General features: G+C 40.2%; 2 protein-coding genes across 2 annotated transcripts; both read right to left on the bottom strand.

Annotated features, from left to right (window-relative positions):
- Positions 1-5,270: 5,270 nt before the first annotated feature.
- LOC106565951 (specifically androgen-regulated gene protein) lies at positions 5,271-10,153 on the bottom strand. Its single transcript, XM_014133643.2, has 4 exons — positions 9,869-10,153; positions 7,646-7,812; positions 7,255-7,450; positions 5,271-7,176 (listed from the first exon to the last, which is right to left on the bottom strand). Exons 1-4 carry the CDS (start codon positions 9,918-9,920, stop codon positions 5,954-5,956), a joined length of 1,638 nt encoding a protein of 545 aa, XP_013989118.2. The 5' UTR covers positions 9,921-10,153; the 3' UTR covers positions 5,271-5,953.
- A 6,387-nt stretch (positions 10,154-16,540) lies between these two features.
- Positions 16,541-25,996, bottom strand: LOC106565882 (ubiquitin thioesterase OTU1). The gene is made up of 3 exons (XM_014133519.2): positions 25,903-25,996; positions 20,093-20,315; positions 16,541-19,976 (listed from the first exon to the last, which is right to left on the bottom strand). Exons 2-3 carry the CDS (start codon positions 20,298-20,300, stop codon positions 19,273-19,275), a joined length of 912 nt encoding a protein of 303 aa, XP_013988994.1. The 5' UTR covers positions 20,301-20,315; positions 25,903-25,996; the 3' UTR covers positions 16,541-19,272.
- Positions 25,997-26,135: the final 139 nt, after the last annotated feature.

Below are 26,135 nucleotides of genomic sequence, written 5' to 3' on the forward strand. Positions count from 1 at the left end.
GTAATTTGGGTGAACTATCTCTTTAATATCCCTAACCACATACTGTAAATTGCCATCACAATGGAACATCACTTGGGGGGTGTCCATTTAGTCTGAAGATGGATTAATCAAATCATACATTTTTTCTTTCTCTGTATTGTGTTTCGGATCGATTTTTCCATCCATTGTTCAGTATGACTTGACCGATGGCAGGCGTTTCAGTTGAGAGAGGTGACACCATCATATGCAAAGTACTCCACTCAGACATGGATACGGCTCCACTACAATAATACCTCACTGAGAGATAACACTGAAGTGGAACCAATGCAACAGTGATGTTGTGACCACATTTCCAGGTACAGGGAATATAAGATACTGACCTCTCGCTGAAACTGTTTAATGAAATGAAAGAGCTGTTTGGACATTAGGAATGAGCACCACAGAAAAGAAAGCACTGGTCTGTTCAGTAGGAAAGGATCACATAGAGATGCAGTCCAAGATAATCCGATAACACACAGACAGCTGAGTAGGCTTTCTCATTGCGAAAGTGGCATGTGTAAAATGAGTAGTATGACTAGTCTGTAAGAGGAGAGGAGGGTGCACTGAGGCAAAGAAAGGTAAAGCTGGTGGAAAGTACCTGTATAAATAATTGTCTTTTGTACAAAACCTATTCTTTGATTGGGTCGTGAGGGTTGGAGGAAAAACAAATGGCTGTAATTTAACAATGGGAAGCTCAATCAGGAAAAAAATTGAAAGGAAATGGTCATCTGACACAAAATAGTCCAACATGTTTAAGTGTATGATCAAATACGTTCACATCTCAACCACGAATGCAGTCTGTTACACAGCAATTATGACACACATATGATACGCCTGTTAAAGTGCCTATCATACATATTCCCCCCTTGGATTTCCTCACATTTTATTGTGTTACAAAGTGGGATTACAATGTATTTAATTGTAATTTTATTCTTCAACGATTTACACAAAATAATGTCAAAGTTAAATAAAAATTCCATTTACCTTTTTTTATTATTAATTAAAATAAAAAACAAATATATCTTCATTAAATAAGTATTCACCCCCCCCCCCCGAGACAATACATCCCACTGGGCACAGACGTCAGTTTTGATTTACATTTGGTTGAGTTGTCAACTTCGTGAATTCCAAATATATATATATATATATCACCACGTCATTGGATTTATGTTAAAAGTTGGGTGAAAGAATTCAAAATGTCCTTGTGTTGATTACTTTTAGCAAATCCAATTAGTTTTCCACGTTGATTTAATGTTATCACATAGATTTTTTGGGGGTTCAAACTGTTTTTCCCAGTGGGATGTTAGAAAGACCTTTGGAAGTGATTACTGCTGTGAGTCTTCTTTATAGAACACCGTTTGGGTATACTTCTTCTGTAAGTCTCATAGGGGCCGATTCAGACTTAGGAATTTGACGTTCCCACGGACGCCTTTCCTATTCACTTCTCAGTATTTGGTGTTCAGACTTACGTTATTCAGTTGCTTAATGCGCTCTGCAGGTATGGCTGCCTTGTGCGCTCTGAATAAATTTCATTCAACCCCTGAAAATTCTCCCACTTGCTGTCCAACAGATTTTCTCGTGGAGTTTTCATTCAATAGGGTTTTCAGTACATTTATCTTAAGCCATCCCTTTAAAGACGGTGTACCTTTTAGTTAGAATTTTGTTGACAGACTCACTAGAATATATCGAGAGAACGGCTTCAGAATATTAGGTATCAATGAAAGAAAGCCATCTAAATATATGCATATTCTTATCTGTTTCAGCACCAATTGGTAGATTAAAAAAATACTCTGACCTTGTAGATTATTTAGGTTTAGGAAAATACTTTAGAATCATAAAAAAAACAGGTTTGGAGAGGCTTTACGCACAAAAGAAAGAAAATGGTGCTTTGCTTCATTCTGAAAATTGTCACATTCAGTTCCTCAATCCATGGTAATGTTGAACGATTACTGTATATACAGTAGAATTATAATAGGGAGAATAGTGTACAATAGTAGGCTATACCCTCGTCTATTGCCTGCACAAACCATGGAACTGTGTGACGACAAGGCCAAGTATTGCGCCATGTGTCAGGTTCAAACTGTTACGGCTTGGTCTGTGCGCTGCTCCATAATGATTTAATTAGTTTACATTTCTTTTTATATATCATCAATTGCCACTAATGATCTTCAGCAACAACCACACGGTCATGACGGCATTTACAGAGGAAGCAAATTAATGTAAATGAAACAATGTAATTAAATGGAATGATAACGTAGGTTTACCATCTGAAGGGAACTAACAGGAAATTGACAGTTGAATATGTGTGGTTATTAGGCCTACTGACAATCGATACTGATAGTGGCTATTAAAATGCTAGAAATAGGAAACAGAGAAAGTCTGGGTAGCCTATAATTAAGACATTCGAGAGTGCCCATCTCTGCAAGTTAAAAGCCCTTACAATTTACATTTTGCATAATGGCACAACAATTCATAAACTTTACCGTGGGTATGTTGATATGCTCCTGTTTGCTGCCATATGACTGGTTTCACATTTGTCTCCAGCGATTATAAGGTAAAATACATCTAAAACAAGTGTGATTTATATTTACAATTCCCTTAGCCAAACAGATTACTCATTTACCTAGATCTTATCAATAGCTCTTAACAAGTTGTAAATTACATTGCATGGAAAATAGTATTATTTCTATCGGAAAGAATTAAGTAGATGCTTTTTCCACATGGAATTGATGGGTTCGCTAGACCTTATTTATGGCTTCCTCGTGTGTAAGGTGGTGGAATTATTAGGGAATTAAGTCAAGATAAGAATACGCCATATCTGTAGACACACCTCCGCCACACCTTCATTTATTAGATCTCCACCCCAAATGAATAGCGGGTTCCATTTACGCGCGCTTAATTTGGGTCCGAATCGGCCCCTTAGTGCTGTGCACACTTGGATTATGCCATATTATGCCATTATTCTTTTCAAAATTCTTCAAGCTCTGTCAAGTTTGTTGTTGATCATTGCTAGACAGCCATTTTCAAGTCTTGCCATAGATTTTCAAGACGATTTAAGTCAAAACTGTACTCAGGAACATTCAATGTGGTCTTGGTAAGCAACTCCAGTGTATATTTGGCCTTGTGTTTTAGGTTATTGTCCTGCTGAAAGGGGAAATTGTCTCCCAGTGTTTGGTGGAAAGGAGACTAAACCAGGTTTTCCTTTAGGATTTTACCAGTGCTTAGCTCCACTCCGTTTCTTTTTATCCTGAAAAACTCCCATCCCTGCCAATTACGAGCATACGCATATAATGATGCAGCCACCACCATGTTTGAAAATATGGAGAGTGGCACTCAGAGATGTGTTGGATTTGCCCCACACATAGCGGTTTATATTCAGAACAAAAAGTTAATTCCTTTGACACATTTTTCTGTACAGGCTTTCTTCTTTTCACTCTGTCATTTAGGTTAGTATTGTGGAGTAACTACAATAATGTTAATCCATCCTCAGTTTTCTCCTATCACAGCCATTATCCTCTGTAACTGTTGGCATGGTGATATCCCTGAGCAGTTTCCTTCCTCTCTGGCAACTCAGTTAGGAAGGCGCCTGTATCTTTGTAGTGACTTAGTGTATTGATACACCATCCAAAGCCTAATTAATAACTTCACCATGCTTAAAGGGATATTCAGTGTCTGTTCTTCAAAGTAAATAAGGCATACTTAGATCAAATATTTTTAGGTAGATATAACTCGTGAAGCAACTACAGTGAGGGAAAAAAGTATTTGATCCCCTGCTGATTTTGTACATTTGCCCACTGACAAAGAAATCAGTCTATGATTTTAATGGAAGGTTTATTTGAACAGTGAGAGACAGAATACAACAAAAACATCCTGAAAAACGCATGTCAAAAATGTTATAAATTGATTAGCATTTTAATGAGGGAAATAAGTATTTGACCCCCTCTCAATCAGAAAGATTTCTGGCTCCCAGGTGTCTTTTATACAGGTAACGAGCTGAGATTAGGAGCACACTCTTAACGGGAGTGCTCCTAATCTCAGCTTGTTACCTGTATAAAAGATACCTGTCCACAGAAGCAATCAATCAATCAGATTCCAAACTCCCCACCATGGCCAAGACCAAAGAGCCCTCCAATGATTTCAGGGACAAGATTGTAGACCTACACAAGGCTGGAATGGGCTACAAGACCATCGCCAAGCAGCTTGGTGAGAAGGTGACAACAGTTGGTGCGATTATTCGCAAATGGAAGAAACACAAAAGAACTGTCAATCTCCCTCGGCCTGGGGCTCCATGCAAGATCTCACCTCGTGGAGTTGCAATGATCATGAGAACGGTGAGGAATCAGCCCAGATCTACACGGGAGGATCTTGTCAATGATTTCAAGGCAGCTGGGACCATAGTCACCAAGAAAACAATTGGTAACACACTACGTCGTGAAGGACTGAAATCCTGCAGCGCCCGCAAGGTCCCCCTGTTCAAGAAAGCACATATAATGCCCGTCTGAAGTTTGCCAAGGACCATCTGAATGATTCAGAGGACAACTGGGTGAAAGTGTTGTGGTCAGATGAGACCAAAATGGAGCTCTTTGGCATCAACTCAACTCGCTGTGTTTGGAGGAGGAGGAATGCTGCTTATGACCCCAAGAACACCATCCCCACCGTCAAACATGTAGGTGGAAACATTATGCTTTGGGGGTGTTTTTCTGTTAAGGGGACAGGACAACTTCACCGCATCAAAGGGACGATGGACGGGGCCATGTACCGTCAAATCTTGGGTGAGAACCTCCTTCCCTCAGCCAGGGCATTGAAAATGGGTCGTGGATGGGTATTCCAGCATGACAATGACCCAAAACACACGGCCAAGGCAACAAAGGAGTGGCTCAAGAAGATGCACATTAAGGTCCTGGAGTGGCCTAGCCAGTCTCCAGACCTTAATCCCACAGAAAATCTGTGGAGGGAGCTGAAGGTTCTAATTGCTAAACGTCAGCCTTGAAACCTTAATGACTTGGAGAAGATCTGCAAAGAGGAGTTGGACAAAATCCCTCCTGAGATGTCTGCAAAGCTGGTGACCAACTACAAGAAACGTCTGACCTCTGTGATTGTCAACAAGGGTTTTGCCACCAAGTACTAAGTCATGTTTTGCAGAGGGGTCAAATACTTATTTCCCTCATTAAAATGCAAATCAATTTATAACATTTTTGACATGTGTTTTTCTGGATTTTTTGTTGTTGTTATTCTGTCTCTCACTGTTCAAATAAACCTACCATTAAAATTATAGACTGATCATTTCTTTGTCAGTGGGCAAATGTACAAAATCAGCAGGGGATCAAATACTTTTTTCCCTCACTGTACTCTCTATCCCTTCTGATCGAGCATTCTTCTGTCTCTTCTCTTGCCCTCTGTGTCTGCCACACACTATTGCAACGTAGCAGGCGTAAAAGAAACACACAGACGGACAAGTAGGCGCAATGGATTATCATCATTGTAGTTAATTACCATGTTTTCTGCACTTAACTATGTAGAATATTGGCCTGTTGGAAACTACAACTCCCTACACAGTTCAGTTCAGGCTTCACACAGTTCAGGCTTGATCTGCTTTACCGCTAGAGAAACTGTGCAATGTTAAAATTTAGCTTACAGAAGAGAAAAAAACCAGAACAAAATGGAATTCAAATAACTGAAACGAAATGACAATTAATTGCCCAGCACTACTGTATAAATTAAACTGCAGTACTCTCTTAAAGAGAGAAACGGAAGAAAGAGGCCAGTCTTTCCTGAAAAGCCAGCATGTTCAATGCTCAAAATATTTACAGAAATTGATTCAATCCCCACTTTTTTCTGCTTCCCTCCCTAAGGTGGTGGAAGTCTGTTTCATTTGATACCCTCTGTGTATCTGTTTATTCTCTGGGCAGATATTTTGGCTGCCTTCTCTCCGGGCCTAGTCTTTCAGCAGCCCCAGCTTCCTAAGTGCCTCTCGTCTGTCTTCTCCCATGCTGGGCATCATCACCACACTGAAGCCTGGGCAGTGCAGGGTCTTGTGGGGGGATACTGGCTGAGCAGCGGGGGTTGTTTTCACCTGTTCTGAGGCTTTGTTGGGAGCAGATGGGGTGCAACGTCCACCCTCCCTCTGGCTGCCCAGGGTGGTGGAGCGGGGATCGGGATGTATCCCATGGTCGGCCATGTAGCTCCCAAGCCCCACCCCTGAGCGCTCCAGCGTGGCAGCTTTGACCCCACTGGGTTTGGACGGGTGTGAGAGGGGGGCGGTGGGCTGCTCCTCACTAGAGCGATGGAGGAAGCTGCTGCTGCTTTTTACTGGCCTGCTGTTAGATTCTCTGGGTCCCTGGGAGGTAGTTGAGGGCTGGCTTCTTGTTGGGTTACCATGAGGTGGAGCTTTGACTCCCACACGGGCTGAAGTTAGTCCCAAGGAGGAGTGAGATTTGGAGGTGCACAGTGGCGTAACAGGCTCAGGTTGGGACTCATTATTGTCTCTCAGGAGCCCCAGCTTTTGTAAGGCATCCTTTCTCACCTTCTGTGGGTCCGACAAACGCCTGTCCCTGGGCAATGAGCCCAAGGAAGGGGCACTGGAGTCTGTAGTGAGGTTAGCAGAATCCCTTTGGGTATTCACAGCAATGTGGGAAGGGATTTTGGGGGGTTTTGGGAACACGACTGGAGGACTGGCTTTGTGCTTGCTGGGCTCCCGGGGAAGTATCCCCTGGGCTGGGGTGACTGAGCGTCCTCTGGGTGTGCTTCCATGATGCGGGTGAATGGGTATGTCTGATGCAGAGGGCTGCCTGTTCCAGTCTCTGGTCTCAGCTGTGGGACTTTGAGGGGTTCTCTTCATGGACGCACTCTTCCTCAGCTGCACTAGGGCTTCATAGGACAGAGGGCCTCTGGGTGAAGGGGGTGGTCTCTGACCAGGGTAGTCTTTGGGCTTTGACGGAGGGGGAATCACAACAACATTGACCTCAGGGGGTAAACAAGGGTGGTTGCCCTGACATGGCATGTTGTCCAAGGCAGTAACCTGGGGCTTTGAGAGAGAGTTCTCCTTAACTTGGGGTATGCCTGGCCTAGCATTTGGCAGGATGCAGGAGGTGCTGTTGGCCAGGATGACCGGAGTAGGAACCATGTAACCGTTCTGCTCTCTGGGATATTTTGATACATCTGAAAGAGAAACAAAATTCTCATTAGATACTTTCGATATTCAAGAGGATCTAATTCCCTCCGGGGCAGGTCACTCACTGTTGAGTTTGTTTTGGCCCATGGAGGCAGAGAGGTGGGCCATCTTGGTGGCCACATTGCCAGGGGTGGGCAGGCGGTCAGGCTCATCATTGGATAGTCCACTGTCCTCCTCAGTCTCTAGGGACTCTATGGTCTCTTCCAAAAACATGAGACATGCCCTCTCCTCAGCAGACAGGTGCTCAAAGCTATCGTCACTCTGCAAGACACACAAGACCAATTTAAAAACACTTAAAACCTGACAGCACGCTTAAGGTATTGTCAATTCAGTTCATTCTGAGCTGTTTAGTTCTATGTGAGACGCAGTCATTTGTCATAAAATGTATTTAGCAAAACTTATTTTGCGGGTTCATGAATACAACTTGAGAAATGTGAGGATAACAAATGTACTTACAAATCCCGAGTTCATGCTGACAACACTGTCACAGCTGCCTGCACTGTCCATGCCAGTCATTGTCTCTATGGCGACACCACCCGGCCATGTGTCACTTTTTGGCATTGTAATGATGAAGGAGTCCAAGGTAGTAATAGAAGTTGGTAGTAGAAAACCGTTCTCTCTCTCTGTTAAAAATAAATACAAAACAACTTCATTAATTACACTTGGGTACTTTGATAATTCCACACATTCCTAATTCACATGTTCTTATCTAATTATCCACAAATAAAACTTAGCTAATCAATTATTATAATCCGTTTCACATAATCTATTGTCTCCCTATCAAACTCTCTCTCACACACACACCTTTCTAAACCTTTTTATATCCCAGTCAGATCTCCTTACATAACCATGTGAGTGATTCACACAGGACTGATGAACAGGTAGCAGAGCTAGTGGAGAATAACAGGGTATCCTGGCTAAGTCTATTTCTGTGAGATATCTTAGCTAACTACTCTCCTGGTCACATGTGACTCAGATTACAGCACACACTACTCTAATCTCCTTCAGAAGGATCAATTTCAGCAAGAATGAAAGGCAATACAAATGATATCTCTCCTTAACTCTACATCCTACTTAACCATATATAGATAAAGTAGCCTTGCTTGTTTGTTAAATTATGCCTTTGAAAATGTAGAATGATGTAGGTAATTGTTGAACAATGTCTTTCACACCATTTTCCATATTATGTGTGAATGCACAACAAACAAACAGATGTGAGATAGGAACCTCTGATTAAATAGTCTGAGAGTCTGATATCATAATAAAGTACTCCCTGATTGAGGGGAGTTTTAGAAGAAATGCCGCTGGAGTGGTTTCAACACCTGAGTGGGGCGCCTAAGTAGGTCAGTAGAGAGACAATAGCAGTTCTGTTCTGTTCACTGCTCAGGATTTGTCATGTTACTCCATACCAGGCAATTTCCCTGTGGAAGTTAAGTCCTCTATCCACAGGCATTTATGTAAAATCTCTATCCAAATCTCTATCTGCTCTTGAAATGTGATTTTGAATGTAACAATGTTCGTGATAATGTTTATTGTCTTTTAACCTGTGCCAATCGGGACTGATCTAATGCAAATAGCAGGGCAGTGGCACCTCAAGCAGACAATGTAGAGCACACAGACTCATCTATTCTGATTCACAACAAAAGAGTGTGACAAAAGTGAATAATACAGTCGATACTTGATAGAAAAGTAATAAAATGTCTTATCCGTCGTTATCAATCTCCTACTGTATAACACATTCCAATGTTCCCTATAGATGTTTCACTAGATATGAGATATGCAAAAGATATGAAATGAATAACCTCCATTGTGTTTTGTGTTATATATTTCAGAGGTTTAACCAAGACACACAAAAGACTTTAACCCTCATGCCCCTATCATGCCAATGTGTATGATCAGCCTGCCCTATGGGTGAAAGAAGGGAAAATAGATGCAGGTTATCACCACACAGTACTTTCAGTTGTTGTACAGTATTTACAGAGATTATCTATATCACGCAGGTGCTGTGACAACATGCCAATTTCCTCAGAATGACAGACCTCAGATCATCTAGTTAATCATTACTTCAACTCACCACTTCTGACATAGAAGTACATATACTTATTAGTGAGAACAACGTTCCGGTCAACTGCTCAAAGGGCTTACTCATGTTTTGGCTCATATTGAATACAACCCATATGTGTCTGATGGTGAGTCACCTGACACACAATGGAAAAACAAATGTGTCATTCTCCATCAATTCAGGACAAACTATATTGTAAACATTGTTGCATGATTTGCTCAAACATACACATGCACTGGGGGCAATAACATAATAAACACTTTGTTGTCATAAGGCAGGTTAAAATTTGCGAGCAGATATTCAACACCAGGGTCAATGTCTTTTTCTGATCTTGACACTCCCATTGGACTCAGTATGTTTGTACAGAGGCAGTTTTATAACTAGTGAGTGAATGTATGCCGTGCTGGTCTTGTGTCTTATTCAAGAAGGTCAATTGATCTGTATTATCAATAGTTGCCATACAATTTAGGCAATATACAGTAGCCATGCAGATAGTTTACAGCTAAATCTATGTAGGCTATACATTTGTTTTAATTTCAAGAATCATTCAGAATCATTATTTTATGATATAAAAATATACAAGTAGCTATTCTCTATTGTATTATAATTAAGCTTACCTGAAATTTGTTGCAATTTTACAGGCTTTGTGCTAATAACCCTACATTCCATCAATTGCGCAGGGCTTGTCCGTCCACCTGTTGACTGCCTGTACCGTCTGCGCTTCTGTTCAGCACCTTGCTACTACAGGTGATAATAAACCATGTGCTACACATTCTTAACCAATCATAGCACAGTACACCTAAGATGTTGAGGCTTCATTCAAGCTACACATCTATGTAGTAGTAGGTTAACTACATGTTTTAGTGGTGTTAACCTTGATCCTTGAAGCAGTAAGCAATTTTGTTATAGTATCTACAAAAAATGCCCACCACTAGTGTTTGATATTCTCAGCATACCTGTGTGGGAATGGCCCTGAATATAGCGGTGTGTCACTGTTGTCATGCACAGGTTTCCAATCCTATTGTTGGAGATTGAAGGTTCCTTAAAATAACATGTATAATCCAGTTGGCAATGATTAAATTGATTTAATCATGTTTGTAGGATTGGGATTCATTATAACTGCCTTTGGTCAGTGAATAATTATGGACTGTTTAGGCTATACAGCAAACTATCAGCCAAGATAAAATATTACCCATGACAAATTATTAAAGTGAATTTACAAAGTAAGTTGTGCAAGATAAAAACATATATACAGTATATAGATATACTGCAATAGCATTGCCTTGTCATAGCCTTTTTGCTGACATCCTAAAATACTTCCAATTAAATATTCACTGGCTCACCAACGTGAGTTTGAAATCAATCCCATCTGCATTGTACAAGGTTTATCATAAGGAAAACAAATCTAAGCAGCATTACTGTATTCAGTTAGGGGGGAATTTCGTCCTGAGTTAAGTGTGCGTAAATGGAACATAATTCCCTTTTTTCCACTTGTGTCTCTTTGCATATTCTGACCTTGAACTTAAGCATGAAAAAAGCATGCTATTTACCCGCTATTAGTTTGGGGCGGAAATCGAATAAATGAAGCTGTGGCGGAGGTTTGTCTACAGGTAAACTATATTCTGACCTTGACTTAATTCCTTAATAATTCCTCCACCTTTATGAACGAGCAAACCATGAATAAGGTATAGCAAACAAACCTGTTTCAAGTGGGAAAAGCATCTACCTTATTTTTCCGATAGAAATAATATTATTCTCCATGCACTGTAATTTACAACTTGATGAGAGATAAGATCTATTGATAAGATCTAGGTAAATGAGTAATCCGTTTTGGATAAGGGAATTGTAAATATAAATGACACTTATTTTAGATCTATGTTACCTCTATTTTATAAATGTGAAACCAGTCATATGGCAGCAAACTGGAGCATATCAACATATACATTTTCCCACTGTAAAGTTTATGAAATGCTGTGCCATTATGCAGAATTTAAATTGTACAGCTTTTTAACTTGCAGGGATGGGCATTCAAATGTCTTAATTATAGGCTACTCCGTATTTCTCTGTTTCTATCATTTTAAATATTAACCACTATCCGTATCAACCATCAGTAGGCCTGATAAATCTTGTTAGGGATAGCCCCCTTTTTTAACATTTTTGCCTAAAATGACATACACAAATCTAACTGCCTGTAGATCAGGCCCTGAAGCAAGGATATGCATATTCGTGTTACCATTTGAAAGGAAACACTTTGAAGTTTGTGGAAATGTGAATTGAATGTAGGAGAATATAACACAATAGATCTGGTAGAAGAAAATACAAAGAAAAAAACAACTGTTTTTTTGTATTTTATTTCTACCACCATCTTTGAAATGCACCAGAAAGGTCCCAAATCTATCCATCACTCTGGTTGTGAATTCCAATGGTGTCCACAAGAGGGCAGTAGTGTATGTGCGAAGTTTCAGACTGATAACTTAAAATATGAGCAAGCTACATGACATTTAGCATGAAGTCACCAGGTGTCCTTCACGATTTGCCCAAATGTACATTTACATTATATTTTTCTGCAAGAATATCATCAAATCTGTGTACTTGGACTTTGATTTAGCTTTTCCAGTATTAGTAGCCATATTGTAAGTTCAACATTTGCAAAACACACAGTTCTCACAACTTCATAACTCTCTATATTCTTGCAATTTTTGTCCAAAAGGAAAAGGCTTGCTGTCGCAAAAACTTAGCAGCAAAATTGTGCGACAAATTGTGCGACAAATCCCAACTCATTGGCTATCTAGTTAGCTTTGTTTGACCCCGATTGGTGCTTATTTGACAAAGTAAATCAAGTGAAGACCGCCAGTGTCATCGACGCGCCATGAAGGCATCGCTCTCTGACCAAATTTGGTGTCCTATAGGATATACTACACTCCTAATGATAGAGTGAAGTCTGGTTATGTTCTAGGATCTCTGAGGAATAAATACGAACGTAATTTGACTGGTTGAAACAACGTTTAGGGTTAGGTTTTCACAGATTCCTTTCATTGCAAATTGAACGAGTGGAAATACAAAATCGATTATGCATGCTATATGGACATTTTTAGGATATGAAAAAGGATTTTATCTAACAAAACCACACTTCATGTTATCTCTGGGACGATAAATCAGAACAAGATTTCAGAATGTAAGTACACATTTCACCTTCAGAGGTGAATTTATCAAACCTGTCACAGTGAAAAAGGTGTTTTGTTGTTTTGAGCTCTCCTCAAACAATAGCATGGCATGTTTTCACAGTAATAGCTACTGTAAATTGGACAGTGCAGTTATATTAACAAGAATTTAAGCTTTCAGCCGATATAAGACACTTATATGTACCGACATTTGTTGTTTCTCTAAAATCTGCGATTATGACACGACGCTACATGATTTACAACTGTCCCGTTGACGGGATGCTTATCCCTAACAAGCTGAAGCTCATAACCACACATGTTCAACTGCCAATTTACTGTTAGTTCCCTTCAGTTGGTATAGCCTACATTATCATTCCATTGAATATTTTTTTTTCGTTTACCTTCATTTTCTTCCTCTGTAAACGCCATCCTGCTGAGGATCATTAGTAACAGTTGATCATAAAGAAAAAACATGTAGGCTACTTTAATCATCAGGCCAAGCCGTAACAGTTTGAACCTGATGCATGGCGTAATGCTTGCCCGTGTCATCACTCAGTTCCATAGGCAATAGACGAGGGTATAGCCTACTATTGTACACTATTCACCCTATTATAATTATATGTACAGTTGAAGTCGGAAGTTTACATACACTTAGGTTGGAGTTATTAAAACTAGTTTTTCAACCACTCCACAAATGTCTTGCTAACAAACTAGTTTTGGCAAGTCGGTTAGGACATCTACTTTGTGCATGACACAAGTCCTTTTTCCAACAATTGTTTACAGACAGATTATTTCACTTGTAATTCACTGTATCACAGTTGACTGTGCCTTTAAACAGCTTGAAAATTCCAGAAATTCCAGAAAATGATGTCATGGCTTTAGAAGCTTCTGATTGACATAATTTGAGTCAATTGGAGGTGTACCTGTGGATGTATTTCAAGGCCTACCTTCAAACTCAGTGCCTCTTTGCTTGAAATCATGGGAAAATCAAAAGAAATCAGCCCCAAAAATTCTAGACCTCCACAAGTCTGGTTCATCTTTGGGAGCAGTTTTCAAACACCTGAAGGTACCACGTTCATCTGTACAAACAATAGTATGCAAGTATAAACACCATGGGACCACGCAGTAGTCATACCGCTCAGGAAGAAGACACGTTCTGTCTCCTAGAGATTAACGTACTTTGGTGCGAAAAGTGAAAATCAATCCCAGAACAACAGCAAAAGACCTTGTGAAGATGCTGGAGGAAACGGGTACAAAAGTATCCAAATCCACAGTAAAACTAGTCCTATATCGACATAACCTGAAAGGCCTCTCAGCAACGAAAAAGCCACTACTCCAGGTCGACCGATTAATCGGCATGGCCGTTTAATTAGGGCCGATTTCAAGTTTTCATAACAATCGGACGCTGATTAGATTGCACTCCGCGAGGAGACTGCATGGCAGGCTGACCACCTGTTATGCAAGTGCAGCAAGGAGCCAAGGTAAGCTGCTAGATAGCATTAAACTTGTCTTATAAAAAACAATCAATCTTAACATAATCACTAGTTATCTACACATGGTTGATGATATTACTGGTTTAACTAGCTTGTCCTGCATGGCAAATAATCAATGCGGTGCCTGTTAATTTATCATCGAATCACAGCCTACTTCGCCAAACGGGTGATGATTTAACAAGCGCATTTGCGAAAAAAGCACTGTTGTTGCACCAATGTACCTAACCATAAATGTCAATGCCTTTCTTAAAATCAATACACAGAAGTATATTTTTTTTAAACCTGCATATTTAGTTAAAAGAAATTCATGTTAGCAGTCAATATTAACTAGGGAAATTGTGTCACTTCTCTTGCGTTCTGTGCAAGCAGAGTCAGGGTATATGCAGCAGTTTGGGCCGCCTGGCTTGTTGCGAACTGTGTGAAGACCATTTCTTCCTAACAAAGACCGTAATTCATTTGCCAGAATTGTACATAATTATGACATAACATTGAAGGTTGTGCAAAATAACAGCAATATTTAGACTTATGGATGCCACCCGTTCGATAAAATACAGAACAGTTCCGTATTTCACTGAAAGAATAAACGTTTTGTTTTCGAAATGATAGTTTATGGATTTGACCATATTAATGACCTAAGGCTTGTATTTCTGTGTGTTTATTATAATTTATTCTATGATTTGATAGAGCAGTCTGACTGAGCAGTGGTAGGCAGCAGCAGGCTTGTAAGCATTCATTCAAACAGCACTTTCCTGCGTTTGCCAGCAGCTCTTCGCAGTGCTTGAAGCACAGCGCTCGCTGTTTATGACTTCAAGCCTATCAACTCCAGAGATTAGGCTGGCAATACTATAGTGCCTATAAGAACATCCAATAGTCAAAGGTATATGAAATACAAATGGTATTGAGAGAAATAGTCCTATAATCCTTTTAATAACTACAACTTCTTAACTGGGAATAATGAAGACTCATGTTAAAAGGAACCACCAGCTTTCATATGTTCTCATGTTCTGAGCAAGGAACTTAAACGTTAGCTTTTTTACATGGTACATATTGCACTTTTACTTTCTTCTCCAACACTGTTTTTGCATTATTTAAACCAAAATGAACATGTTTCATTATTTATTTGAGACTAAATAGATTTTATGTATGTATTATATTAAGTTCAAATAAGTGTTCATTCAGTATTGTTGTAATTGTCATTATTACGTGTGTGTGTGTGTGTGTGTATATATATATATATATATATATATATATATATATATATATATATATATATATATATATATATATAAACAAATCAGACGATTAATCGGTATCGGCTTTTTTTCGCTCTTCCATTAATCGGTATTGGTGTTGAAAAATCATAATCGGTTGACCTCTAATAATGAATATCGTTATGTTTGGAGGAAAAAGGGTGTGAAGCACGGGGTGGCAGCATCATGTTGTGGGGGTGCTTTGCTGCAGGAGGGACTGGTGCACTTCACAAAATAGATGGCATCTTGAGGATGGAAAATGATGTGGATATATTGAAGCAACATCTCAAGACATCAGTCAGGAAGTTAAAGCTTGGTCGCAAATGGGCCTACCAAATGGACAATGACCCCAAGCATACTTCCAAAGTTGTGGAAAAATGGCTTAAGGACAACAAAGTCAAGGTATTGGAGTGGCAATCACAAAGCCTTGACCTCAATCCCATTGATAATTTGTGGGCAGAACTGAAAGTGTGTGCGAGCAAGGAGGCCTACAAACCTGACTCAGTTACACCAGCTCTGTCAGGAGGAATGGGCCAAAATTCACCCAACTTATTGTGGGTAACTTGTGGAAGGCTACCAGAAACGTTTGACCCAAGTTAAACAATTTAAAGGCAATGCTACCAAATACTAATTGAGTATATGTAAACTTCTGACCCACTGGGAATGTGATGAAAGAAACAAAATCTGAAATAAATCATTCTCTCTACTATTATTCTGACTTTTCACATTCTTAAAATAAAGTGGTAATCCTAACTGACCGAAGGCAGGGAATATTTTACTAGGAATAAATGTCAAGAATTGTGATACTGAGTTTAAATGTATTTGGCTAAGGTGTATGTAAACTTCTGACTTCAATTGTACACTAATCTTCCAACATTACCATTGGTTGAAGAACTGAATGTGGCAATTTTCAGAATGTGTGTAAATGTAATGAACATTTTCAGAATGTGTGTAAATGTAATGAAAACCCTATTGAATGAAAACTCCACGAGAAAATATGTTGGCAAGCAAGTGGGAGGATTTTCTGGGGTTGAATGAAATTTATTCTGAGCGTGGAAATACTGAGAAGTGCATAGGATAGGCGTACATTTCCTAAGTCTGAATCGGCCCCTTTCTGATGGTGTCTAGGGTTACTGTCATAGAGCTCCACATTTCATTCCCTCATCAGAGAGATGCTTCACAACATAGAACTAAAGTGTAATCCAACAGAGAGACCCTTGTACACCGTTAGAACAGAGTAGCCTACATTTTCAGTAGGGTAACAGTGAATGGCAGCAAAACGATTGCTAAGAGAGATCTTTCATTGGTTGACAATACAGTATCAATATGTAGGGCTTAAAGCACATTATAATCTAAAACCGAATACAAAAACACATTCACTCAAATAATATCCTAAATGATTTATTTTATTGTGACACAACATTGGAAAAATCAAGTAAACCCAGTTTCTCTGTAGTGCTTTGAGTGCAACATTCATTGAACGTTTCCTTGAACATCCATGTAATGGCTTGTGGGAGAAGTCTTATTTGAGTCAAATCAACACCCACTAGAACCATGCCCCAGACCTCTTACACACAAGTCTTTGAAAAGTCCAAGCAAGAACAGGGAAACATATTCCACACAAAGCCGGCCCTGACCCAGAGTATTTCATTGTAAGACAAGCTTTCATAATGCTCATACATGCTGTCCATTTTCTATAAATAACAAGTCAAAGGAGTTTTCTGAACTGTATACGGGACACTTTGGAGTCTGTTTACGACCAGCTGACAAAAGCTAAAATAAATATTTTGTTTTGAGATATGATGTGCGAGAGCTTTTAGACTGCATTAAATAGTTAGATGGGGAAAAAAACAAATCACCCGCCGTTCATCTCTGCCAACAACCAAAAATGATATGATTATTTTTACCAGTAACAACAGTATCAACCTCTTGAAGAAAACTGTCAGAATTCATGTATTTTCATGTGTGAGAATTATAGGGTTCAACCATCTCAGTGGCTCTGCTTCAAGAGCAAGGCATGAGATCATGGTGGCTGTCATCTGTCACAGTAGAACCCTGGCAGTCTTCCTCTCACATGCATTTAGATTGAATACACAGTTGCTTGGTTTCCATCCAATTGGAGACAGATTTTATTGCAAATTCTAAAATACGCATAAAGAAAATATGCGCTTTTTCCACCAAACTGACTTGTGGCGGAACAAAATCAGTGCATGATGACGTAGTGCACACAATGTATTTTTTCACAAAAGTTTTCACGTTCCAAATAAAATCTAAAGTTCAATGTGTTTACATCACATTTTCAACTCCACTGATAGTTTTGTCACAAAAACTGTTGAGTTAAATAGCAAGATGTGCCTACTCTAGTCTTGGCAAGTGCGCTCTAGCCAACAGCTTGCAGATACAGTGCGAATAGGCTAGTCTATATGATGAGATTATTACAGATAAGGGCGAGAATATTTGTTGGTCAAACTGCAGTCAAGCATCAATCATCATGTCACCAGAATATTTATTGGAAAGGAGCATCAAGCTCAACATTGTGCACTTTTACCTGTGAAGTTCATAACATATTTCATCTGCAGCCTAATAAACTACATGGTTTCGTAGTGGAAGAACCACACACGCCATATAATTGCATGACTCCCAAGTTTACGTCAATATGATGGTTATTATATCAATATTTGCACATAAAGGCGTTTCCACCATTTCTCGCATAATTCATTTTAAAGACAAAAAGATCCCACCATGTCGAACGAACAAATGATCTGTCGGCATTTAGAAAACTGTACCGAAGATTCCTGTTTCCATCACAGCTGTTTTTTTTAAATTTTTTATATGGTATGACTTATCTTGCATAAAAATCAGATCAACATTACAACTATGACATCACTTGGTGGTCCTTACATTAGTACAACAAGACCTCCAGGCTATGTGAGTGAGAGGCTAATGGGAAATTAAAAAGAAAAACACTATCATGAAGAGAATGTTGAAAAGCAAAGCACATTGTGTACAGTACCTGAACTACAAATATATAATGATTCATCACATAGACTTACAATCTGTCTAATAATTCCAAAATTAAAATGTAAATAAAATAAGCATGTAGCATTCTTATCGATTCTCTGTAATACAAAATACCATAATTCAAATTACACCATATAAAATAGACACAAATAAATATAATAAAAAACCAATCCCACTGTGGGTAATGCCATGGCCTTTTGATGCCAGAGTGCCATGGCATGATAATAATTGCATGAAATGTTAATGTTCCACACCAAGATGAATGTAGAGCTATATTTCAATCCAAACACCTGACAACCCACAATGCAGAAAATAACAAATTAAATTCAGTAATAGCTTACACAATAGCTTATACAGTTGTCACAGCACCATTGTTGAATAATTTAGGGTTGTATTGACCTATAAGGAATCTAGCTAAACTCTGCTATTACAAATATTAAATACATTGCCAATGCAAAATAATAAAATAACAGCTTCTCTACCAAGTGACTGACTGGGTTTATATTTGATATTTGCAACAGTTGTCACTGTTTTTCCAAGTACTAGTGAGGCACAAACAAAAACATTTAAATTAATATTGTCATTGATGTGTGAAATCAAACATGTATCTTGTCCCAATGGCCCTGGAAAAAGATTTCTGTTGTAGTACTATCTAGCCATGCCATGCCGATTGTGCCACAAGTCAGAACTGAAAAAGCAAGGCATTTCCAGGCATCTCCAATTTTGGTATTAAGAAAGTTTTCTGCTCCATTAGTGTCAACAAACTGAACAAATGCTACATTACTGAGCAACAAGACTTCAACAAACAATCACCCACTGTGTTTTGAGTTTAGTGTGAAGACTCAAAACTGAGCTTAAAAATGTCCCTAAAACAATTGTAGCGGATATTTTGTATGAGATCAGAACCTTACAGTAGATTAGCCTGTGAGCTGACAGCTGTAGTAGTAATACTGAACGGGTAAGACAGAACTCAGGGTCTGCAGAATCTCGCTGGACCAAGTGAGGTAGAGGATCGTACAGACACAGATGTGACGGCATGGGGGTGGTGGTTGTGAGGTAAGGGGGGGGGGTGTGAGAGGAGGAGGAGTGCTCTGACTTACACCTCTCCAAAGTTGGTGTGGCCCGTCTCCTTGGCATGTTCCCGGGCCTCCTTCTGTCCTACAAGGCCTGTCTGACACACCATGCAGCGCAAGGCAAAGCGGTTGACGTCCGTGAACTGCCGCTTCCTTCGCGCCTCGTCCGCTAGCTCCAGGGCCTGGGCCAGGATGATGTCATCTGTGGTGGAGAAGATGGTCTGGGGCGGAGTGTCGGAACCAGGCGTTTCCTTCTGCAGTGGGTCGTAGTGGATGCCGTCGTAGATGAGCAGCACACGTTTGTGGTAGCCAGCGTCCTCACCAAATCTATCCACACGCACTGTCTGCGTGTCCACTACACAGATCTCACACTGGTAGAATTTGGACAGGATGGACACCTCTATAGCTCCGCCCCAGGTGTCGTCACGTCGGATCCAGGTGCAGTACTCCTCGTTGGTCTTTCCCAAAACCGCTTCAGAGTAAGCCGTTGGGTCACTCGACACGATCTGGGCGATGAGGCCTCGCATCTCAGGGGCACACGCTGGGTCGTATACCCCGCCCTCCACCACATAGGAGACACTGGTGAACAGGCAGGAGTTGTCTGCTGGAACGACCCTTCTGGCCAGCACAGGGGGAGACTCCAGGCGGGGTCCCTTGGTTACAGCTGAATTGGTTGTCTGGGTCTTCATCTTGTTCTTCTCCTCCTCCTCAACAATGAGAGTGTCTCCTGCAACACAGTCATTTTCTTAATCAAATACAGCCATGACACTGCATGGTGTATCCAGCTGTGTAAAAGTCACAAATGATTGATTCAAGTGAGAAGAGAGAGACAACATAGCCTACCTGATTTGATGGGGTAGTCCTTGAGGTGAGCATCTCCGTTTCGGAGGTCCAAGCTAGAGGGAGGGTAACCAACCATGATCTTCTGTACATCACAGGGGATACCAGTCAGCTCCTCTACCTTGCTCTTCAGCTCCTGCACACAGGACTGATGGGTCAGGCCCTGCATAATGTGGCTCCCATTTTTGGTTTTGCAACGCAGACGCAACATTCTGGGGTCCTTAACCTGTGGGAATAAAACACCATTCAACAAAGGAACATCACAGGCGTGTAGGCTACATACAACTGAAGAAGTGAATGCCAGTTTATTCAGGCCGAGGAACCTTGTAGCAAGACATTACTTTAATTTCTAATGGAAAAGTAATTTGTTTGAAGTCACAGCATGCTGATGACACTTCGATGGGGCTAAACTGCTGATCACAGCAGTGCAAGCAAAACAACTGATTGCAACTATTTATTTGTTCTGCAACTCCAAGATCTCTTCTTCACCTCCCGAGTGGCGCTGAATTGCAGTGCTAGGGGGTCACTACAGACCCGGGTTCGATCACGGGCTGGATCACAACCGGCCGTGATCGGGAGTCCCATAGGACAGCGCACAACTGGCCCATCGTCGTCCAGTGTTGTGCCGAAAATCTCCTCCCTGCCAGAACCCCCAAACCCCCCCCCGTGAACGTGCACACATACAATTCTTCACTTGCTTGCTAGTTGAGATTGCTAGTTGAGATTTCTGATCACTTTAGGCTGCGTTTCCCTTTATTTTTTTATGGTGGTTTGATCGCAGGGGAGGCACTAGTAATGTCTGCAGTTTTCAGGTTTGGCTATAAAGTGAATGAAATTAGAAGGGCGGGGCGTGGGTTGCGGCAAGGCCATTTTCTTGCCTGTCGAAATCCCCCCCAATCTATCTTGGGACTGCAAGGCCTGGCACTTTTCAGAATCATTTTGATGACCTATCATACCCTCTGATGTGTGCCACAGGAAGTATTAGACTCTAGTCACAAAAATAAGTGGTTATTTCAGCAATAATAGTTTTCAGAGCCCTCTACTGTTCTCTATAACCATCCCTCAATCCCCCATCCCATTGTGCTTTCCCTCATGGCTTTTCTACATTTTTCTTTTTTTACACTTTTTCTGTTTTAGTTAATGTAGGTACAGTAGTAATAAAAGAAAAGTGTACTCTGGGCCAAAAAAAATGCTAATATACAAGTCAACATGAGTGCATATCCATAATCACAGTAAACTGTTATAATAATAATAGAAAAAAAGAAGACAAAAATAAATGTATAATAATATAATAAAACAAAACTATGACTGAATGTGCCTCCATGAAGAATCCCCTCCCCCTCAATAGGACAGCCCCAGCACCTCCACCATCCCCATCAACCTCCCCTCACCCACAAAACACAATAATGATAATAATTGAGGAGAAAAAAAAGTGTGTATATATATATATATATATATATATATATATATATATATATATATATATATATATATATATATATATATATATATATATATATATATATATATATAGCTCAAAAAAATAAAGGGAACACTTAAACAACACAATGTAACTCCAAGTCAATCACACTTCTGTGAAATCAAACTGTCCACTTAGGAAGCAACACTGATTGACAATAAATTTCACATGCTGTTGTGCAAATGGAATAGACAACAGGTGGAAATTATTGGCAATTAGCAAGACACCCCCAATAAAGGAGTGGTTCTGCAGGTGGGGACCACAGACCACTTCTCAGTTCCTATGCTTCCTGGCTGATGTTTTGGTCACTTTTGAATGCTGGCGGTGCTTTCACTCTAGTGGTAGCATGAGACGGAGTCTACAACCCACACAAGTGGCTCAGGTAGTGCAGCTCATCAAGGATGGCACATCAATGCGAGCTGTGGCAAGAAGGTTTGCTGTGTCTGTCAGCGTAGTGTCCAGAGCATGGAGGCGCTACCAAGAGACAGGCCAGTACATCAGGAGACCTGGAGGAGGCCGTAGGAGGGCAACAACCCAGCAGCAGGACCGCTACCTCCGCCTTCGTGCAAGGAGGAGCAGGAGAAGCACTGCCAGAGCCCTGCAAAATGACCTCCAGCAGGCCACAAATGTGCATGTGTCTGCTCAAACGGTCAGAAACAGACTCCATGAGGGTGGTATGAGGGCCCGACGTCCACAGGTGGGGGTTGTGCTTACAGCCCAACACGGTGCAGAACGTTTGGCATTTGCCAGAGAACACTAAGATTGGCAAATTCGCCACTGGCGCCCTGTGCTCTTCACAGATGAAAGCAGGTTCACACTGAGCACGTGACAGACGTGACAGAGTCTGGAGACGCCGTGGAGAACGTTCTGCTGCCTGCAACATCCTCCAGCATGACCGGTTTGGCGGTGGGTCAGTCATGGTGTGGGGTGGCATTTCTTTGGGGGGCCGCACAGCCCTCCATGTGCTCGCCAGAGGTAGCCTGACTGCCATTAGGTACCGAGATGAGATCCTCAGACCCCTTGTGAGACCATATGCTGGTGCGGTTGGCCCTGGGTTCCTCCTAATGCAAGACAATGCTAGACCTCATGTGGCTGGAGTGTGTCAGCAGTTCCTGCAAGAGGAAGGCATTGATGCTATGGACTGGCCCGCCTGTTCCCCAGACCTGAATCCAATTGATCACATCTGGGACATCATGTCTCGCTCCATCCACCAATGCCACGTTGCACCACAGACTGTCCAGGAGTTGGCGGATGCTTTAGTCCAGGTCTGGGAGGAGATCCCTCAGGAGACCATCCGCCACCTCATCAGGAGCATGCCCAGGCGTTGTAGGGAGGTCATACAGGCACGTGGAGGCCACACCCACTAATGAGCCTCATTTTGACTTGTTTTAAGGACATTACATCAAAGTTGGATCAGCCTGTAGTGTGGTTTTCCACTTTAATTTTGAGTGTGACTCCAAATCCAGACCTCCATGGGTTGATAAATGGGATTTCCATTGATTCTTTTTGTGATTTTGTTGTCAGCACATTCAACTATGTAAAGAAAAAAGTATTTAATAAGATTATTTCTTTCATTCAGATCTAGGATGTGTTGTTTAAGTGTTCCCTTTATTTTTTTGAGCAGTATATATATATATATATATATATATATATATATATATATATATATATATACACACACATATATATATATATATACACACACACACATATATACACACACATACATATATACACACACATACATATATACACACACATACATATATACACACACACACATATACATATATATATACACACACACACACACACACTACATTAACAGAGAGAAGTTGAGTGTCCTGTGAAAATGTTTATGTAGTGAGTGTGAGATATATATATCTCACACTCACTACATAAACATTTTCACAGGACACTCAACTTCTCTCTTTTCCTACATCAGATATGCAGGTGACATTTCCACCTGGATGACATCACATAATCAGCAAGACGGAGATGCTCTTCATCCGAGGGAATGCCTGCCCATTCTCAGATGTTAGATAATCCGAGATGATCACGCCATTTACATTCCAGCCCTAACCTGAACGTTCTGCTTCTTCCTCCACACCATCCAGCGATGCCCCCAAGATGCTAAGTCAGAGCCTTGTCAGCTCCAGATTTGACTACTTCAACACACACCCTGCTGGAATCCCTGCATTCTCAGATTCCCTCTGTTATTAATCTCTATATTGTAATCAATAAAGTGTTCCAAAATGCTGTACTTTTATTAACATATGTTCAGATCGCACCTGAGAAGGGGTGTAATATCTCCAGATGGGTGTGTGGTACCCTTCCTCGCCCATGCCAACAAGATGTTACTTCTTGTGGGGTCTTTACTTATACTCTCATACTTACTTTCAAGGCAATGTACAATGAACCTACTGAAAGAATACTGACTAAAAGGCAAAACAGAACAGTCAAATTATATTATAGCAGTGTTGTTGTATACTTCAAATCTTAAGTGTTAGAATCTTAAGTGTAACAATTTTGTTGGGGAAAACAACTGAAATGTCCAATTGTTTTTCGCAGTTTGCTGAATGTGTTCTGAAGGAGGAGTCGATTTGTCTTTCAAATACGGACAAAGATGTTAACATCATGAGAGAAGAAATAGCAGTCACTCTCCTCAAACACGGGTATGGTCAATTTCTAATTTAATAAAAAAACATTGATGGATCTTTCAAGGTTAACTTTGATCCAACTTCTGACTAGATGGCCACTAAAACACATTTATTTAAATAATTCTGTAACTATTCCCTTGTTCCCTGTTTGCTCAGAAAAATACATGTAAAGATTTATAGACCACTTGACATAACCTGAGCCAACTGTGCCACTTCTGTGGGGAGGTGGACAATGAGGAAGACACTAACTGGGTAATTGCTTATTATTACTTATGTAAAAATGTGCCTTTAGAATTGAACATTTCTAGAGGTAGTATCATCTGCTTTGTCTGATAATAAATGAAATAATTGTAATTCAAGAAAATGTATTTAATGTTTTAAATATATTAACATTTTTCATCATACATTTCAGATTGGTTGTGCCCATGATGGTTCCACCAGTCCTGTATGAAAACCATCCCATCATTGGAGGACTGTCTGCGCTGCCTGTCAGGACAAGGTTAGGCTTGAGTTCCAGGCGATGGTATCAACTGGAAAACGTTCCATAAAAAGTGGACTAAATGTTCAGTTGCAGCTTTCCAATATTTGTTTGTTATGTCTTTTTATATTTGATTTGTCATTTTATATTGTATTATGCAAAGATTGAAATGTGTATTTCTTATTTAATGTTCGTTAACAAATTTAACTGTATGTGATGTTATTGTGTGATTAATGTATATTATCATTATTTTCTTAAACATTACAAAATGTTTCTAAAATAAATGTTTGTTTATTTATACTCTAATTTTGCTTTGTGGCACACACTACTAGTCAACATGAGCTACCAAAATGATTCTGAAGTGTGCAGGCCTCGCAGTCCCAAGATTTCCTTAATTTTGTGGCTAGAGTCAAATACTTTCTATAGAATAAACTTAATGTCAGGATAGGCAACCGAAATTAATAATTTATGTATGTGTGTTATATTAAACAGAGTCAAATGTAGGCAAGCAATAAACATTTCAGAACAACTACTAGTCGAATAAGACATGGTAGAGATGACGAATTTTGGAAAAGAGATTTATTTATAGACTAATAGACTTGAAACAAATAGCCAAACCGAAAACTGCAAACATTACTAGTGCCCCGCGATCAAACCGACATAAAATATATAATGAAACGCAGCCTAACGTGATCAGAAATCTCAACTAGCAAGCAAGTCGCAGCAATGAAGAATTGAGGGCGTGCACGTTCACGGGAGGGGGAGCTTTTCGGCACAACACCTGTTAGGGGGGGACTTCACAAGTAGGCCGTCATTGTAAATAATAATTTTTTCTTAAATGACTTGCCTAGTTAAATGATGGTTGAAAACAAATAACATAGCATTTCTGTGCTAGCATGTTGTCACTTTCCTCTTCTGCTATCTACAATACGAGACGAGTTGGTTTCAGTGAAACTGTCTAGCAAAACACAAGCAAATGAGCAATGTGATTGATTAACGTTAATTGATGTTGAGTGTTAGCTAGTTTGACAACTAGGTTAGCTAGCTAGCCAAGTGTTCTGCTAGCAAAGGGCTAACGTTAGCTGGCTAAACTGTTATGGTACTTTACACTAACGAGATTGCAGCCTCACTTTACATAACTATCTACGTAATTAACCTCTTTAATTAATATTTGAACCATTATTTATTTGCTTACCTGATGAAAATTGTACCCCTGCCTCGGACAATAAATATCAACCGACAGTCTCTGATGTGTAGAACGTCACAAATGTGAGTATGTTGTTATTCGTAACGTCGTTGCCACACACATGACGTATACACAAGCTTTGTTTCCTTTTGGCTAGAACAGGGGATAGATCCACTCACTTGATGGATCCAGCCTCTTTTAAAATGAAATGTTAACTTTTGTAACATATTAAAGCCTCATAT

Source organism: Salmo salar, chromosome ssa12 (assembly GCF_905237065.1).
Source record: "Salmo salar chromosome ssa12, Ssal_v3.1, whole genome shotgun sequence".
Classification (NCBI taxonomy): domain Eukaryota; kingdom Metazoa; phylum Chordata; class Actinopteri; order Salmoniformes; family Salmonidae; genus Salmo; species Salmo salar.